Here is an 18,382-nt window from a genome sequence, read left to right on the forward strand (position 1 = left end):
TCTTTCCAAAGATGGTCTACTCCAATTACACGTAGCCCAAAGTATTTTATGTGAAATATGTATGTTTGGATTTAGCAAGAGTTTGTTGTGTTTAAGGCTGCTTTTTTTTTTTTTTTTAAGATTTTATTTTATTTATTTATTTGACAGAGAGAGATAGCGAGAGCAGGAACACAAGCAGGGGGAGTGGGAGAAGGAGAAGCAGGCTTCCCGCTGAGCAGGGAGCCCGATGCGGGGGCTCGATCCCAGGACCCTGGGATCATGACCTGAGCCGAAGGCAGACGCTTAACGACTGAGCCACCCAGGCACCCTGTGCATAAGGCTCCTAAGCATGGGTTGTCCTATTTCCTATTTCTGATTTAAAACAATTCCGGTCAACACGTTTAGTCTCTAGATGACTTCTACATTCAGTGAACTCCTCCCCGGTTAAATATTTAGAATTTGTGGTTTCTTTGGGGGTAGCACTGGGACCTGGATTAGTAATGTTAAGTGCAGTGGAGTGGTCCCTGTTTTCCAGAATATCAGTCTTTATTGTATCTTTTTTTTTTAGATTTTATTTATTTATTTGACAGAGAGATAGGGAGAGCAGGAACACAAGCCAGGGGAGTGGGAGAGGGAGAAGCAGGCTTCCCGCTGAGCAGGGAGCCCGATGCGGGGCTCGATCCCAGGACCCTGGGTTCAGGGCCTGAGCCAAAGGGAGACGCTTAACAACTGAGCCACCCAGGTGCCCCTGTATTGAGCCATCTTAAAGTAGGATTTATTACAGCTAAAAATGTGGACTCTGAAACGTTTGGATGGATTGTTGTCAGGGTCTGCTTTGATCATTAGTAACACAGGCAAGAATTACTTGAGAAGTGGAGAGTGGTTTTGTTTGGTTGTCCTATTGGTCTTACTAGATAGAAAAATAAAATGATGGCAGGAAAGGAGGTGTTGTGATCTTACCTCATCTCTTTTAATTGATTTTCTTCCTTTTTTGTGAAAAGATCCTGTTAAGAAGTTGCTTGTGTATAACCATGTATTTGTTCATGGACATATCAAGCTTTTTTATTTTTTTTATTTTTTTTAAAGATTTTATTTATTCATTTGAGACAGAGATACAGAGAGAGAGCAAGAGCATGAGCAGGGGAGAGGCAGAGGAAGAGGGAGAAGCAGGCTCCCCACCGAGCCAGGAGCCAGATGTGGGGCTCGATCCCAGGACCCTGGGATCATGACCTGAGCCGAAGGCAGACGCTTAACCATCTGAGCCACCCAGGCGCCCCGGACATATCAAGCTTTGATAATAAGAATTATTTGGAGCAGATAGACTTCAGAGTTTTTAATTACGTAAAACAACTCAACTTCAGATACCCTTTTTTAGTTGCCTACTTAAAAATAGGTTTCCTTGCTTTTGTTAAAATTAGTTGTATCTGTTTATGTGGCATATCAGTTTTTAAGGAGTTGTTAGTTGTATGAGTTGTTAATCTCTTAAAATTATTTTCAAATATTTGATGTTTGATATTTGATAATTTCTATGATCTCATTTGTTTTCCATGTAGATTCTTGTATACGTTCTACCGAGACATTTAATGTAAAGCCACAAGATATGCACAAATGCATTGCCAGATGCCATGTAGCACGTAATAGATTTTTACATGTTTTGCAAAGAGAAGACTGTGTTATCCGAAAGTATCAGGAAAATGCACAGTAAGTAATACATTGATAGAAAATGAAAATTCCAGGGGTGCCTGGGTGGCCCAGTTGGTTAAGCATCTGACACTTGGTTTTGGCTTAGGTCGTGATCTCAGGGTTATGAGATCTAGCCCCGCTCAGGGCTCTGCACTGGGTGTGGAGTCTGCTTAAGATTCTCTCTCTCCCTCTCTTTCTGCCCCTCTCTCACGCTCTCTCTCTCTTTTTCCCCCACCCCTCCCAAAAGAAAATGAAAATTCCTTTCTTTTTTTTTTTTTTTTTAAAGATTTTATTTATTTATTTGACAGAGAGAGAGACAGCGAGAGCAGGAACACAAGCAGGGGGAGTGGCAGAGGGAGAAGCAGGCTTCCCGCCGAGCAGGGAGCCTGATGCGGGACTCGACCCCAGGACCCCGGGATCATGACCTGAGCCGAAGGCAGACGCTTAACGACTAAGCCACCCAGGCGCCCGAAAATTCCTTTCTTCTTGAACAAATGTCATTAGTGTACCTTCAGTGGCAGTCATCCTTGCCTACCACAAAACCCCTTCGTGTCCTCTTTTCATTTTAAAGCCAGATAACTTCTTTTTTTTAAAGATTTTATTTATTTATTTGACAGAGAGAGACACAGAGAGAGGGAACACAAGCAGGGGGAGTGGGAGAGGGAGAAGCAGGCTTCCCACCGAGCAGGGAGCCTGATGCGGGACTCGATCCCAGGACCCTGGGATCATGACCTGAGCCTAAGGCAGACGCTTAACGACTGAGCCACCCAGGCGCCCCAAAGCCAGATAACTTCTGAATATGGTATTTTAAAACTATGCATACTGTACATGAAACTTTAGAGCAAAGGAAAATATTACCTTAGTTTAAAAATTTAGTATCTTAGGTGTTTTGCTTTTTTTAACATGGATATATATTTTTAAGCTGTAATTATTGTGCTCATTCTATTTTGTATTCTTTTTTCTCTTCATATTCTGTAAATTTTTCCATATTGCCATAGTATAATGCTTTTATTAAAAAATTCAAAATTATTTTTATTTTTAAAATTTTCTAAAATATATTCCTTTTAATATCTACTTAATAGTCTGTTGAGTATCCATTAAGTAGATATTCCATCAAGTAGGTATTCCATAGTTTCTTTAACCATCTCATCTAATGTTATGTTTAGGTTCCTCTTTTCAGCAATTTTTTTTTTTCACTTTATAAAATTTATTAAGAAGTAGGCACAAAACAATCCAGCCTGTTCTAAGTATGATGAAGTTCGTACCCAAAGGAAGATTCATTGCATTTGTGACTACAGGATTAGTCAGTCTTCTAGCCAGATGAGACAGTGGGAGTCTTCCTTTGTCGGAGGAGGAAGCTAACCACACCAAATGGAGCTCTATGTCTAGGGAATGCCTCTGTCCAGTGGTACTTTTCTGTGATAATGGAAATGCTGTATAACTGCATTATCCAGCATAGTAGCCAATAGTCACGCATTGCTACTGAACATTTTAAATGTATCTAATATGACAAAGGAACTGAATTTTTTATTATTTTAAATTTAAATATAAATAGCTGTATGTGGTTGGCATTGTCAGCAAATTTTTTTTTGAGTTATTTCTGTGTGCCAAATATTGTTTAGGCATGGTCCTACAGCATTAAACAAGACAGGCAAGGTTCCTACTCTCAAGAAATAGAGTGTGTCTGATTTTATATGATTATAAACAACTACAGTAAGACAACTTTTTAAATGTTGTGTCATCGATTGTGAAAACTAGAAAATCCTGTGAAATCACCTTGAAACTACAATGACGCCTGTCGTAGGTAACATTTAAATTTATCCCCTAAGTATGTGTGACAAGGATAAGAGAGCAGAGTAGTCTTACTTCCAGCATTTTTTTTTTTTTTTTTTAAAGATTTTATTTATTTATTTGACAGAGAGAGACACAGTGAGAGGGAACACAAGCAGGGGGAGTGGGAGAGGGAGAAACAGGCAACTGGCGGCGCAGGGAACCTGATGTGGGGCTCGATCCCAGAACCCTGGGATCATGACCTGAGCCGAAGGCAGACGCTTAACGACTGAGCCACCCAGGCGCCCCACTTCCAGCATTTTTATTTGAAGACAGTGTATATGAGCCAAGAAGTCCTGGTCCATCTCAATAGCAACCTGTATATTAGATCACTCCATTAACTCCTGAAGGAAGTCTAGACTCCTTTAGCTGGCTGCTGGGTGTATTTGGAAGAGTAGTCTTTAGAGGCCTAAGCAAAAATAAGAAATGGGGGAAAATATCAAAGTGGTCAATACCAGTTAACTGTAATGGAATTATAGTTGTCATTTATATGTTTTCTTACAGACTGTCAGTTAAACAAGTACGAAATTTGAGATCAGAATGTATGGAGCAGCAAAACCAAATAAAAAAGTAAGTGACTTTTAGATCAGAGCTGGAAGTTGCCTTAGTGCAGCTCCTGCATTTTACCAGTAAGAAAACTGAGTCCCATAGGATTAGAACATAATTCTGATTCCTAGTCCAGTTCTTCTAATTTATTGCTTTCAGGACGCCTGGGTGGCTTAGTCGGTTAAGTGTCTGCCTTCAGCTCAGGTCATGATCCTGGGGTCCTGGGATCGAGCCCTATGTCAGGCTCCCTTCTTGGTGGGGAGCCTGCTTCTCCCTCTGCCTCTCCATTTGTGCTCTCTCGCTCTCTGTCAAATAAATAAATAAAATCTGTAAAAAAATTTATTGCTTTGAGCTTGAATTTTATTTTTGTTTTTAATTGAAATGGTTGTTAGTGGGTGGATTTATAGATCAGTTTGCTCTTTTGGTGGTAAATTACCATGAGATTTTTAAAAAATGACTAATGAGATCATTTATTTTTTAACTAGAATGGAACCCTATGATGACCAAAGTAATATACAAGAGAAAATCCAAAAGGTGAGGTAACTTTTTATATTTCTATTTATATTTTAAAGGAGAAATTTAATCTTTCTTACTTTTGTGATGTGCAATGTTGACTTACTTAATTGGACTCTTATATTCTCTGTTTTTGTCATTTTTTTGTAAAACTGTTACTTTTTTTTTTTAAACGCATTAATAAGTGATATATAAAGGTATCAGTAGGGTGCCTCTAAAAAGCGTGAATATAATGGAAAAATTAACTTATAAGACTAAATATATAGAAAAGCAGTTTTAAATATGGTTAAAAGTTCAGCTTGATTGTAACTTAATCAGTAGTATTAATTTATGTAAATAAAATATGTTAACTGAAGGGAGATGGTAAATATGGAAGAAAAATGAGAAGTCACATTGAAGCTGGCTTGGCAGTAGGGAGGAATCGGGCAGACATAAATAATCTGAGGTTTGGGGCCCCTGGGTGGCTCAGTTGTTAAGCATCTGCCTTCGGCTCAGGTCATGATCCCAGGGTTCTGAGATCGAGCTCCACATTGGGCTCCCTGCTTGGCGGGAAGCCTGCTTCTTCCTCTCACGCTCCCCCTGCTTGTGTTCCCTCTCTCCCGGTCTCTCTCTCTGTCAAATAAATAAGTAAAATCTTAAAAAAAAAAAAAAATAATCTGAGGTTTTCAGAGGATGGCTTTGATGTGAGATTGGAGTGTTTTCTTAGGCCTTTGTGTTTAGATGAAATCTCTCTCAAGCTCTTTGTTCTGTTTTTATGATCACTGAGCTACTTTGAGTGTTAATTTGGCTTCCCAGGCAGTTTGTCACTGGAAAAGGTGAGTCCGCTCCTCAGGAAATAATTATTCATCCATTCAGTGAATTTTTACTGATCACCTGCCATGTGCCAAGCATTCTAGGTATTAGAGCTACAGCAGTGAGGAGGCAAAATCACTTCCTTCATGGATCGTCCAGCTTCGTGACTATGAATACTTCTGTTACTGAACATAGTATCTTTGATTGTATATTTAATAGGTTGATGTGAAACCTGTTTAGAAGTTTTCACATTGATCTCTCCTGACTTTGGTTAATGTTCACTTTCCCTGAGTTCGGTCAATTTTTTTATCCATTGACAAGATAAAAGTAAAAATCTGAGAACAAAAAAAAAATCTGAGAACCAGATCCTGGATCTTTGTCCACCAAGGAAATGTCATCCTGTGAGACCTGTAGACTCCTAGCCAATGAGTCTTCTTTGGGGACAACTTTACCTTGTACCGTGGGAAGACACAAACACAAACATGGGTATAATTATTGTATTTCCCTGCCCACCTCCCACCTTTATAAATTCTTTTAAGGCATCACATATGTACAAAAAAGTGCAAAAGTCATAAGTGTATAGCCTGATAAAATTTCACAAAGTGAATAAACGTATGTAAGCAGCATAGAGTTTAAGGAACAGAACATTAGCCCAGAAGCCTCAGGCCCCCTTTCATTTACAACCATTTCCCCCCCAAGAGTAAATACTTTTCTCCCTTCTTACATTAAAGATTAGTTTGCCTCTTCTTGAACTTTATATACAGGGGAGTATATAGAATATATTCTTTTGTGTTTGTCTTCTTTGACTCATGCTGTTTTATCTGTGCTGTTGTGTGTGTGGGTTGTAGTGTGTTCATTCCCAATGCTATGTAGTGTTTATGAACATAGCACAAACATTTTTGTTTTTTTTTTACTCTAGGTAGATGTTTGGGTTAATTGCAGTTTTTGACTATTACAAATAGAAATGCTATGACCATTCGTTAAAAATTTTTTTTACTATTTTAATTGAAGTATAGTTGGCACACAGTGTTATATGAGTTTCTGGTATACGGCATAGTGATTGGACAACTCTTTGTTATGCTGTGCTCACAAGTGTAGCTACCACCTATAAACATTCTTACACATGCATTTAATGAACATAGACGGGTTAGTATATGCCTAAGATTCTTTGCTTTTAAAGAAGCATGGTTTTTCATATTTTAACCTTTTGAAACTTGAATGACTCTTAAAATTGATGTGTGGTGGTTTTTTTTTTTCTCCTCCGAAAATTTTTTATTTCTCCCTGAAAAGTTTCTTTTTCTTTTTTTTTTTTTTCTTAAGATTTTATTTATTTATTTGAGAGAGATCGTGAGCCGGGTGGAGGGGCAGAGGGAGAGGGAGAAGCAGGCTCCCCGCTGAGCAAGGAGCCTGATGCGGGACTTGATCTCAGAACTCTGGGATCATACCTGAGCCGAAGGCAGATGCTTAACCGACCTAGCCACCCAGCCGTCCCTGCCTCAGAAGTTTCTGTTAGATTGGTGGCATGTCAAAACACAGGAAATGGTAATTGCATCTTGGTAGTATGAAGTTTCTTAGATTTGTTTTGAAAATCATGGTGGGCTTAATTCTCCTGAGAAATTATTATTTTTTTTCTCCTGAGAAATTCTTTAGTTTTAAAACCCCTTTGGAAGTAGTATCAGTGCTTTTATTTTATTTTATTTTTTAAAGATTTTATTTATTTATTTGACAGAGAGAGACACAGCGAGAGAGGGAACACATTTGGTGGGGAGGGAGGGAGAAGCAGGCTTCCTGCCCAGCAGGGAGCCTGATGCAGGGCTCAATCCCAGGACCCTGGGATCATGACCCGAGCCAAAGGCAGACGCTTAACGACTGAGCCACCCAGGAGCCCCAGTATCAGTGCTTTTAGACAGTTAATTAATTTTCTCACCAGAAATCATTACAGGAATACTTCATTTGTTCCAGAGAGTGAGCATATATTTGTATTTTACATTTCTTTGATATATGTACAGATTATGTGTAGACTTTGTCTTTGTTTTCAAAGGTTCGGTCTTTGTGGGCTTCAGTGAACGAAACACTCATGTATTTGGAAAAAGAAAGAGAAGTTGTTAATGCAGTCCTTAATCTTGTTAACCAACATACTTTAGATGGAACTAACGTTGCTATCAATATTCCAAGGCTCTTACTTGACAAAATTGAGAAACAAATGTGTCAGGTAAGCATTTGATACTAAGTAAACTGTTGAGAAAACTCTTTATGTAATTATTATATATAATGATAATAAATACATGTATTCAACATATAATTAATATATAATATGTAAATATAAATAATATATATTCTTTTTCTTACAGTGTTTTTCTGTCTTCAGAATTTATTTTTGTGACTAGATCTAGTAAAACATTCATCAAGAGGGCTATTGTTAACTGTGTATATATTATATATAACAGTGTGTATGTTTGTATACATTAGCTTTTATTAATTGTTCATCCCTTTTATGGTGCTACATCATACAGTGGAGAGATGGAGGAGGTTACTTAGTAGGAAGATGATATGGTACTGGTTCTTTATAAGCACTCAGGGAGAGCGGCAGTGATCTCCTATTTGCTGCATGTCTTTTTAAAATGTCTCTATCCTGTGGTTTCTCTTTCATCTTGATGCTGTTAAGTATTTTAGTCTTTTCTTCCATTAGCTTTTGTGACCTCAGTGTCTTTGCTCTCTTGTGGTTTTTCAGACTGCTGTTCTCAGTTTTTTCTACTGAATCCTTTTTCTCTAACTTTCAAATGAAAATGTTTTCCATGGTTCCTTTAGTGCCTACTTTTCTTTCCCACAATTACAGTCATCTGTATTTTCTTAATTCTATGTTTTCATCAGTGTCCTATACAGTAGTATTCCCAAATTGGTATTTCCAGTCTCTCTCAGTCAACCCAACTCCATCGAATTATTTCCACTTGCTTATATGACATTTCCATCTGGATAACCTGTATTTTTTTTCTTAGTGAACTCATAATCTATTAAGTATCTGCTATATGCCAGGCATTAATTATAGTATAGGGGAATACAAAGGTAAAATAGTGTTGTGATGCCTGAAAAGCTTTCACTGTAATAGGTAACATGCCAGGCACTGCAGATTCCTGTAAAAATCAGAGTCTGCAAATTCAGATTCCTACAGAGGCCAGATAGGTAATATAGGCTAATTGTGTGTAACAAAAGGGGTAAGTGATGAGGTCTTTGGGAAATAATTTTTATGTGAAATCTAAGATTTTTGGTTGATTGGCAACAATTCAAATGATTTTAAAATACTGGAATTGTGCAGGCCAAATAAACATGTCTAAGTTTGAATTCAGCTGTTATGGGCCATCACTTTGCAACTTTTTTTTTTTTAAGATTTTATTTATTTATTTATTTGACAGAGAGAGAGAGAGAGACAGCGAGAGAGGGAACACAAGCAAGGGGAGTGGGAGAGGGAGAAGCAGGCTTCCCGCAGAGCAGGGAGCCCAATATGGGGCTCCATCCCAGGACCCTGGGATCATGACCTGAGCCGAAGGCAGATGCTTAACAATTGAGCCACCCAGGCACCCCTCAATTTGCAACTTTTGTTAAAACATGAATTCATGATCTTTCACCAAACTTGCTCTTTCTCCTCCTCAGTCTTTACTTTGCTTTCCATTTATTTGCATTTCTTTTAGTCTAGCTTGCAGCTTCTTTGCATAATATAAAAATATGGCACGACATGTTAAATTCTTTCACAGTAGTTTTCTTTGGACTAAAATTATTTACTTGGCTTCATTTTTGGGTAGACATTTGACTTTTTTCACTCTTCTTTAGAGGTAACCTTTTTATATAGTAGTAAAAAACATAAATATATTTACCTAACAGTTTATTATCTTAAGAACCACTTTTTTTTTTCCCCTCTGAATCCTTAGTTGCACATTGGAAATGTTTATGAGGCTGGAAAATTGAACCTGTTAACAGTTATTCAGTTATTAAATGAAGTCTTGAAAGTAGTGAAATATGAGCGTTGTCAGGCTGACCCAGCAAGACTGACAATAGACCTTCACTTCCTTGAAAAGGAGACCAAACTTCAGAGAGAGAGATTATCAGATCTGAAGCATATGAGGTACTGTAGAAAGATATTTTGTTACACTATTGGGGGAGGAGTAAGGTGTTTTTGATAATTTCTCAGCAGAGCTCATGTAGTTGATAACTCTTTAGCCTTGGCAAACAAAAGGTGAACATTTTATTAGAGCTCAAAAACTCCCGGAGAGACACATTTTAAGTAGAAAGGACAATTAATGTAGTTTTCTTTTTGTCTAGAATAAATTATTTGCCCTTAGTGATAATTCTTTGTGGAGTAATTTTCACTTTCTCAAGTTTTTCTTTGGAGTCTACTTAATAAAACTAAGCCTCAGAAAAATTTGTTATTTGAGTGGAGTAATTGGGAGGTATGGGCTGCCTTTAAGAGTGGACAGAGAATAACTGTAGAATTTTTTGTTTTTTTAAAGATTTTATTTATTTGACAGAGCACAAGCAGAGGGAGAGAGAGGGAGAAGCAGGCTCCCTGCTGAGCAAGGAGCGTGATGTGGGACTCGATCCCAGGACCCTGGGATCAATAGGTGTAGAATTTGGACTTGAGTTCAGAACTAGGGAAAAAGAATATATATATATTTTTTATTATGTTATGTTAATCACCGTACATTACATCATTAGTTTTTGATGGAGTGTTCCACGATTCATTGTTTGTGTATAACACCCAGTGCTCCATGCAGTACGTGCCCTCTTTAATACCCATCACCAGGCCAACCCATTCCCCTTCCCCCTCCCCTCTAGAACCCTCAGTTTGTTTCTCAGAGTCCATAGTCTCTCATGGTTTGTCTCCCCCTCCGATTTTCCCCCCTTCATTCTTTCCTTCCTGCTATCTTCTTCTTCTTTTTTTTTTTTTTAAACGTGTAATGTATTATTTGTTTCAGAGGTACAGGTCTGTGATTCAACAGTCTTAACACAATTCACAGTGCTCACCATAGCACATACCCTCCCCAATATTTTAAAGATAAATGGAGTAATAGATGTATGATTGCTTTCTGGTCTTAAAAGGAAATAAGTACTTTAGCTTCTGAATGTTCATTGTAAGAGTTTATTCGGTTTATATGTGCTCTACTGGTTGAACTTCCAGTTATGTTTTTTTTCCCTTTTTCTACAAACTGTTGTATTCTTAAATTTTACTCAATACTTTTATATATTCATGTTTTGAATCAAGTTCTTTTTTTATGCTATCATAGTTGTAAAATAAAAGAAGATCTCACCAGTATAAAACACTCTGTTGTTGAAAAACAAGGAGAATGGCATAAAAAGTGGAAAGAATTTCTTCATCTGTCTCCTTTCAATCTCATTAAAGGTTGGACTCCAGTAAGTAATGTTGACTTGCCTTTTGGAGAGTAGTTTAATACAGGGCAGTCTTGATTTATGTTACGAATGATCTAGGAATGCTGTGCATGTGTAAGTTGTCATCTTTGCACTTGAGCCTAAAGTTTAAATGTTTTGGTTTCTGTAATTTTTCTTTCTTTTTTTTTTTTTAAAGATTTTATTTATTTATTTGACAGAGAGAGAGCACAAATAGGCAGAGAGGCAGGCAGAGGGAGAAGGAGAAGCAGACTCTCCACTGAGCAGGGAGCCCGACGTGGGGCTTGATCCCAGGACTCTGGGATCAGACCTGAGCCGCTTAACCGACTGAGCCACCCAGGCGCCCCATGTTTCTGTAATTTTTCTAAGTGCATGTTAGAGTATTCATCCAGCTGCTTTATGATTTATAGTTCATATTTTTAGATTTAGAGGATTATATTAAAAAGAAAATGAGACATTTCTTTTGCTATTAGGTAGTATTACATTTGAGGCACAGTTGGAGGACAGAGTAGTCCCCTTGTTCTAATATCATACTCCTTGGTTTAAAAGTAGTTATAGGATAATTTACATGCTTGGTAATTCTGTCTTCATTAGGGGGAAACAATCATCCATTCATAGATTATCTTAGTAGTGTTATGTAAAAAAAAATGTGTATTTCAAAATGATGAATTCTGTGTTTTAAGGCTGTGGATCTTTTACCACCAATGTCTCCTCTTTCATTTGATCCTGCCTCAGAAGAAGTATATGCAAGGAGTATTCTTTTGCAGTATCCTGCTTCACTTCCAGGTTAGTTATTTGTTTTTCTCTCTCTTAAACCTCCTTCCCAGCAGTATTTCTCACTATGATAGCAGCTTCTTTACATTTTTGTCTTGTTCACCCCCCCCAGTTATTTTTTATTGTGGTGAAATGCACATAGCATTTTAGTCACTGCAGTGTACAACTCAGTGGCATTTAGTAAGTTTACAAAATAGTGCAACCATCACCACTTTTTAGTTCCAGAATGTTTCTATTACCTTAAAAGGAAATCCTAGGGGCTCCTGGGTGGCTTAGTCAGTTAAGCATCTGACTCTTGTTTTTGGCTCAGGTCATGATCTTAGGGTTCTGAGTTTGAGCCCGCGCTCAGCGCAGAGTCTGTTTGTCCCTCTCCTTCCCCCTCTGCCATCCTCCCCCACGCTCTTGCTCTCTCTCTCTCAAAACTAAATAAATCTTTAAAAAAAAAAAAAAGGAAATCCTGTACCCATTAAGCAGTCACTCCCCATTTTCCCCTTTCCCAATCCTTGGCGACCACAAATGTACTTCCTCTCTCTATCTGTGGATTTGCCTGTGCTGGATATTTCATATAAATGGAGTCATATACTATGAGGCTTTATGTGTCTGGTTTCTTTCACTTGCAGCATTTTTCACTTTGCACAGTATTTTTTAGGTTCATTCAAGTTGTAGCATGTATCAGTACTTCATTAATTTTTATGAATACATTCTATTGTATGGCTAAAGCATATTTTGCTGTCCATTCAACCATTGATGGACATTTGGGTTGTTTCCACCATTTCACTATTATGAGTAATGCTGCTATAAACATTTGTTTACAAGTTTTTGTGTAGAAGCCCACAACCCTTTAACATGAAAGAATAGTACAATAATTACTTGAATACCACCTGTTTTGACTATCAACATCTGCTACATTGCTTTATATGTGTATGTATGTGTTTTTGCTAAACCAAGTAAGTTCTAGACATTGTAACACTTCACTCTAAGTGTTTCAACATGCATTCCCATAAAAATAGACTTTTCCTATGTAACTACCCTAGTAATGTCACATCTAAAAAATTATAATTCTATAATACTTTTCCTCAACTATTATACCACTGTCACACCTAAAAAATTAATTTCTCTACAATATCTGATAATCCATTTTATATAAATATATAAATATTTATATTTTATATTTATAATCCATTTATATCTTTATATTTTATATACATTTATATTTTATATTTATATTATATATTTATAATCCATTTTATAGTTAATTCAGTTTCCCTAGTTGCCTAGTACTTGTGTACAAGTAATTGTTACTGAGTTCAGTAAATGTTAGATAAATAAGAGGAGGAATAAATGCATTAAAAAAACCTGTGAATTATGTAACCAGGCTGGAGCATGTAATAGATGTAGGCCATAGTTGAGTTCATGGAGGCCAAAGGTCATGGCAGTAGTTAGCACAGGACCTAGGAAGAAATGGGTGAACATAGCTGGGATGGGTGATTGGTTTGGGAGTGAAGTGTACATACGGACACCGGTTAGGAAAGGTCATAGATTAGAGAGCAAGGCTCAGGAGAGGCACTAGCAAAAGAGTCGACATAGAAGAGACTGCATGGTTTGATGAATGACAAAGAGCTTCAGAAAGTGCATTATTTAGGATGATAGAATGACTCTTAGAGCTCTTGGCATATTTGATTGGCATTTTGTTTTCACTTCAACGTGGAAAGGGCCATTGCCCTCTGGCAAGACTTAGTTAGGTCCTGTGAAACCATAAATTAGTCTTCGTGTCCATTCGGAGATTTCTATCTGCGTTGAAAGTGAGGGCATATTTGTGTCTGTTTAGGAAGTGCAGTGGAAGTTCACATTTTAGAAGCGTTTGATAGGTCCTTTGAGGTAATGCTGTCCTCCAGACATTGTAGAATTTGTACTCTTAGGATTCCTTTTTTTTTTTTTTTTTCCCCTAAACAAGTAGAGCTTTGATCTGAGCTGGGGGACCTTAACATTATTTTATGCTTTTTGTAGTAAAACAACTTTTTTTCCTCCTACACCTTACATACTACATCTTACTTGAAATTTTCTTTTAAATTGTTTTTTAAAAAATTATATTTTGGCATATTAAAAATTCAGGGAATAATATAAATAACCTCTTCACCAAATACTTTTTGTCAAAGCTTTGCAGTATTTTAGAATTTTTAAAAAAGATTTTTTTAATTTATTTATTTGAGAGAGAGAGAGTGAAAGAGCACAAGCGGGGGAGCGGCAGAGGGAGAGGGAGGAGCAGGCTCCCTGCTAAGAGAGCCTGACACGGGGCTTGATCCCAGGACGCTGGGATCAAATCTGAGCCTAAGGTAGACGCTTAATTGACTGAGCCACCCAGGTGCCCCTTTAGATACTTTAGATACTTTTTAGACTTTATTTATTTATTAGAGAGAGAGAGAGAGAGAGCATGAGCAGAGGGAGGGGCAGAGGGACGAGCAGACTCCCTGCTGAGTGGGGATCCTGACTTGGGGCTCAATCCCAGGACCCTGAGATCATGACCTGAGCTGAAGTCAGACACTTAACTGAGCCATTCAGGTGTCCCGCAATATTTTAGGTTTTTTAAAAAAATATATATGTAGTTAATCTTTGGGGATCCACCTTTCTTGACCCCATGCTTCCTGCATTTGCAGACGTGACCACTATCCTGAATCTTAAATTTATTCTGATGTATGTTTATAAAAATAATTTTACTACATGTGTATGGATCTAACTGTTTCTCAGAGTCCATAGTCTCTCATGGTTCATCTCTCCCTCCAATTTCCCTCCCTTCATTTTTCCCTTCCTTCTCCTAATGTCCTCCATGCTATTCCTTATGTTCCACAAATAAGTGAAACCATATGATAATTGACTTTCTCTGCTTGACTTATTTCACTTAGCATAATCTCCTTCAGTCCCATCCATGTTGATGTAGAAGTTGGGTATTCATCCTTTCTGCTGGCTGAGTAATATTCCATTGTATATATGGACCACATCTTCTTTATCCATTCATCTGCTGAAGGGCATCTCGGCTCTTTCCACAGTTTGGCTATTGCGGACCTTGCTGCCATGAACATTGGGGTGCATATGGCCCTTCTTTTCACTACATCTGTGTCTTTGGGGTAAATACCCAGGAGTGCAATTGCTGGGTCATAGGGTAGCTCTATTTTTAAACTTTTGAGGAACCTCCACACTGTTTTCCAAAGTGGCTGTACCAACTTGCATTCCCACCAACAGTGTAAGAGGGTTCCCCTTTCTCCACAACCTCTCCAACATTTGTTGTTTCTCTCCCTGTCCATTTTTGCCATTCTAACTGGTGTAAGATGGTATCTCAATGTGGTTTTGATTTGAATTTCCCTGATGGCTAATGATGATGAACATTTTTTCATGTGTCTGTTAGCCATTTGTATGTCTTCTTCAGAGAAGTGTCTTTTCATATCTTCTGCCCACTTTTTGACTTGATTATTTGTCTTTTGGGTGTTGAGTTTGAGAAGTTCTTTATAGATTTTGGATACCAGCCCTTTATCTGTAGTGTCATTTGCAAATATCTTCTCCCATTCTGTGGGTTGCCTCTTTGTTTTGTTGACTGTTTCCTTTGCTGTGCAGAAGCTTTTTATCTTGATGAAGTCCCAAAAGTTCATTTTGCTTTTGTTTCACTAGCTTTTGGAGATGTATCTTGAAAGAAGTTGCTGTGGGCGATGTCAAAGAGGTTACTGCCTATGTTCTCCTCTAGGATTTTGATGGATTCCTGTCTCACATTGAGGTCTTTCATCCACTTTGAGTTTATCTTTGTGAATGGTGTTAGAGAATGGTCGAGTTTCATTCTTCTGCATGTGGCTGTCCAATTTTCCTAGCACCATTTATTGAAGAGACTGTCTTTTTTCCATTGCATGTTTTTTCCTGCTTTGTCAAAGATTATTTGACCATAGAGTTGAGGGTCCATATCTGGGTTCTCTATTCTGTTCCATTGGTCTGTATGTCTGTTTTTGTGCCAGTACCATGCTGTCTTGCTGATCACAGCTTTGTAATATAGCTTGAAATCGGGCAACGTGATGCCCCCAGCTTTGTTTTTCTTTTTCAACATTTCCTTGGTGATTCGGGGTCTTTTCTGATTCCATACAAATTATAGAATTGTTTGTTCCAGCACTTTGAAAAATGTCATTGGAATTTTGATCGGGATGGCATTGAAGGTATAGATTGCTCCGGGTAGCATAGACATTTTTACAATGTTTATTCTTCCGATCCATGAGCATGGAATATTTTTCCATCTTTTTGTGTCTTCTTCAATTTCTTTCATGAGTGTTTTGTAGTTCCTAGAGTATAGATCCTTTACCTCTTTGGTTAGGTTTATTCTGAGGTATCTTATGGTTTTTGGTGCTATTGTAAATGGAATCGTTTCTCTAATTTCTCTTTCTACAGTTGCGTTGTTAGTGTATAAGAAAGCAACTGATTTCTGTGCATTGATTTTGTATCCTGCCACATTACTGAATTGCTGGATGAGTTCTAGTAATTTGGGGGTGGAGTCTTTGGGTTTTCCACATAAAGTATCATGTCGTCTGCGAAAAGAGAGTTTGACTTCTTCTTTGCCAATTTGAATACCTTTTATTTCTTTTTGTTGTCTGATTGCTGTTGCTAGGACTTCTAGTACTATGTTGAACAATAGTGGCGAGAGTGGGCACCCTTGACGTGTTCCTGATCTTAAGGGAAAGGCTCTCAGCTTTTCCCCACTGAGGATGATATTCACTGTGGGTTTTTCATAGATGGGTTTTATGAACTTGAGGAATGTTCCCTCTATCCCTATACTCTGGAGAGTTTTAATCAGGAAAGGATGTTGTATTTTGTCGAATGCTTTTTCTGCATCAGTTGAGAGGACCCTATGGTTCTTCTCTCTCCTCTTATTAATGTGTTCTATCACATTGATTGATTTGTGAATGTTGAACCACCCTTGCATCCCGGGGATAAATCCCACTTGGTCGTGGTGGATGATCCTCTAATGTATTGTTGGATCCTATTAGCTAGGATTTTGTTGAGGATTTTGGAATCCATATTCATCAGGGATATCGGTCTGAAATTATCCTTTTTGATGGGGTCTTTGCCTGATTTGGGGATTAAGGTAACGCTGGCCTCATAGAATGAGTTTGGAAGTTTTCCTTCTGTTTCTATTTTTTGAAACAGCTTCAGTAGAATAGGTATTATTTCTTCTTTGAATGTTTGGTAGAATTCCCCAGGGAATCCATCAGGCCCTGGACTCTTGTTTTTTGGGAGGTTTTTGATCACTGCTTCAATCTCGTTACTGGTTATTGGCCTATTCAGGTTGTCAATTTCTTCCTGTTTCAGTCTTGGCAGCTTATAGATTTCCAGGAAGGCCTCCATTTCATCCAGATTCCTCAGTTTATTGGCATATAGTTGTTGATAATAATTTCTGGTAATTGTTTCTATTTCCTTGGTGTTAGTCGTGGTCTCTCCCCTTTCATTCATAATTTTATTAATTTGGGTCCTTTCTCTTTTCTTTTGGATAAGTCTGGCCAGTGGTTTATCGATCTTATTAATTCTTCCAAAGAACCAACTACTAGTTTCGTTGATCTGATCTACTGTGTTTCTGGTTTCTAATTCATTGATCTCTGCTCTAATTCTAATTATTTCTCTTCTAATGCGTGGCTTAGGCATCGTTTGTTGCTTTTTCTCTAGTTCTTTAAGGTGTAGAGTTGGTTGGTGAATTTGGGATTTTTCTATTTTTTTGAGTGAGGCTTGGATGGCTATGTATTTCCCCCTTAGGACCGCCTTTTGCAGTATCCCATAGGTTTTGGACCGATGTGTTTTCGTTCTCATTGATTTCCATGAATTGTTTAAGTTCTTCTTTGATTTCCTGGTTGACCCAAACATTCTTGAGCAGAGTGGTCTTTAGTTTCCAAGTGTTTGAATTTCTGCCAAATTTTTTCTTGTGATTGAGTTCCAGTTTTAAAGCATTGTGGTCTGAGAATATGCAGGGAATAATCTCAATCTTTTGGTATTGGTTGAGACCTGATTTGTGACCCAGTATGTGGTCTATTCTGGAGAAAGTTCCATGTGCGCTCAAGAAGAATGAGTATTCTGTTGTTTTAGGGTGGAATGTTCTGTAAATATCTATGAGGTCCATCTGGTCCAATGTATCATTCAAAGCTCTTGTTTCCTTGTTGATTTTCTGCTTAGATGATCTGTCCATTGCTGAGAGTGGAGTATTGAGGTCTCCTACAATTAACTTATTGATATCAGTATGACTCTTTATTTTGGTTAACAGTTGGCTTATGTAGATGGCTGCTCCCATGTCGGGGGCATAGATATTTACAATTGTTAGATCTTCTTGTTGGATAGACCCTTTAGGAATGATATAGTGTCCTTCTGTGTCTCTAATTACAGACTTTAGTTTAAAATCTAATTTGTCTGATATAAGAATTGCTACCCCAGCTTTCTTTTGAGGTCCGCTGGCATGGAAGATGGATCTCCATCCCTTCACTTTCAGTCTGGATGTATCTTTAGGTTCAAAATGAGTCTCTTGTAGGCAGCATATGGATGGGTCCTGTCTTTTTATCCAGTCTGCAACCCTGTGCCGTTTTATGGGAGCGTTTAGGCCATTCACGTTGGGAGTGATTATTGAAAGATATGAATTAATTGTCATCATGTTGCCTGTGAAGACGTTGTTTTTATAGATTGTCCCTGTAAATTTCTTTTTTTTTATTTATTTTATTTATTTTATTTTTTTTTATTTTTTTTTAAAGATTTTATTTATTTATTTGAGAGAGAGAGAATGAGAGAGAGCACATGAGAGGGGGGAGGGTCAGAGGGAGAAGCAGACTCCCTGCCGAGCAGGGAGCCCGACGCGGGACTCGAT

The 18,382-nt window shown here is 37.9% G+C and overlaps 1 protein-coding gene across 3 annotated transcripts in view; it reads left to right on the plus strand.

The window, feature by feature from the left end:
* The window catches only part of HAUS6 (HAUS augmin like complex subunit 6), a 50,422-nt gene that overhangs the window by 10,316 nt on the left and 21,724 nt on the right, over positions 1–18,382 (plus strand). For 2 of the 3 annotated variants that reach the window (XM_032392318.1, XM_032392320.1), the window contains exons 5-11: positions 1,533–1,680; positions 3,997–4,062; positions 4,524–4,572; positions 7,385–7,555; positions 9,267–9,460; positions 10,620–10,746; positions 11,424–11,526. In XM_032392318.1, the coding sequence (XP_032248209.1) occupies positions 1,533–1,680; positions 3,997–4,062; positions 4,524–4,572; positions 7,385–7,555; positions 9,267–9,460; positions 10,620–10,746; positions 11,424–11,526 (858 nt within the window). The remainder of the gene's footprint in view (positions 1–1,532; positions 1,681–3,996; positions 4,063–4,523; positions 4,573–7,384; positions 7,556–9,266; positions 9,461–10,619; positions 10,747–11,423; positions 11,527–18,382) is intronic. The other variant, XM_032392319.1, reaches the window with a different exon arrangement.

This window comes from Phoca vitulina, unplaced genomic scaffold (assembly GCF_004348235.1).
Source record: "Phoca vitulina isolate PV1807 unplaced genomic scaffold, GSC_HSeal_1.0 scaffold67, whole genome shotgun sequence".
Taxonomy (NCBI): Eukaryota; Metazoa; Chordata; class Mammalia; order Carnivora; family Phocidae; genus Phoca; species Phoca vitulina.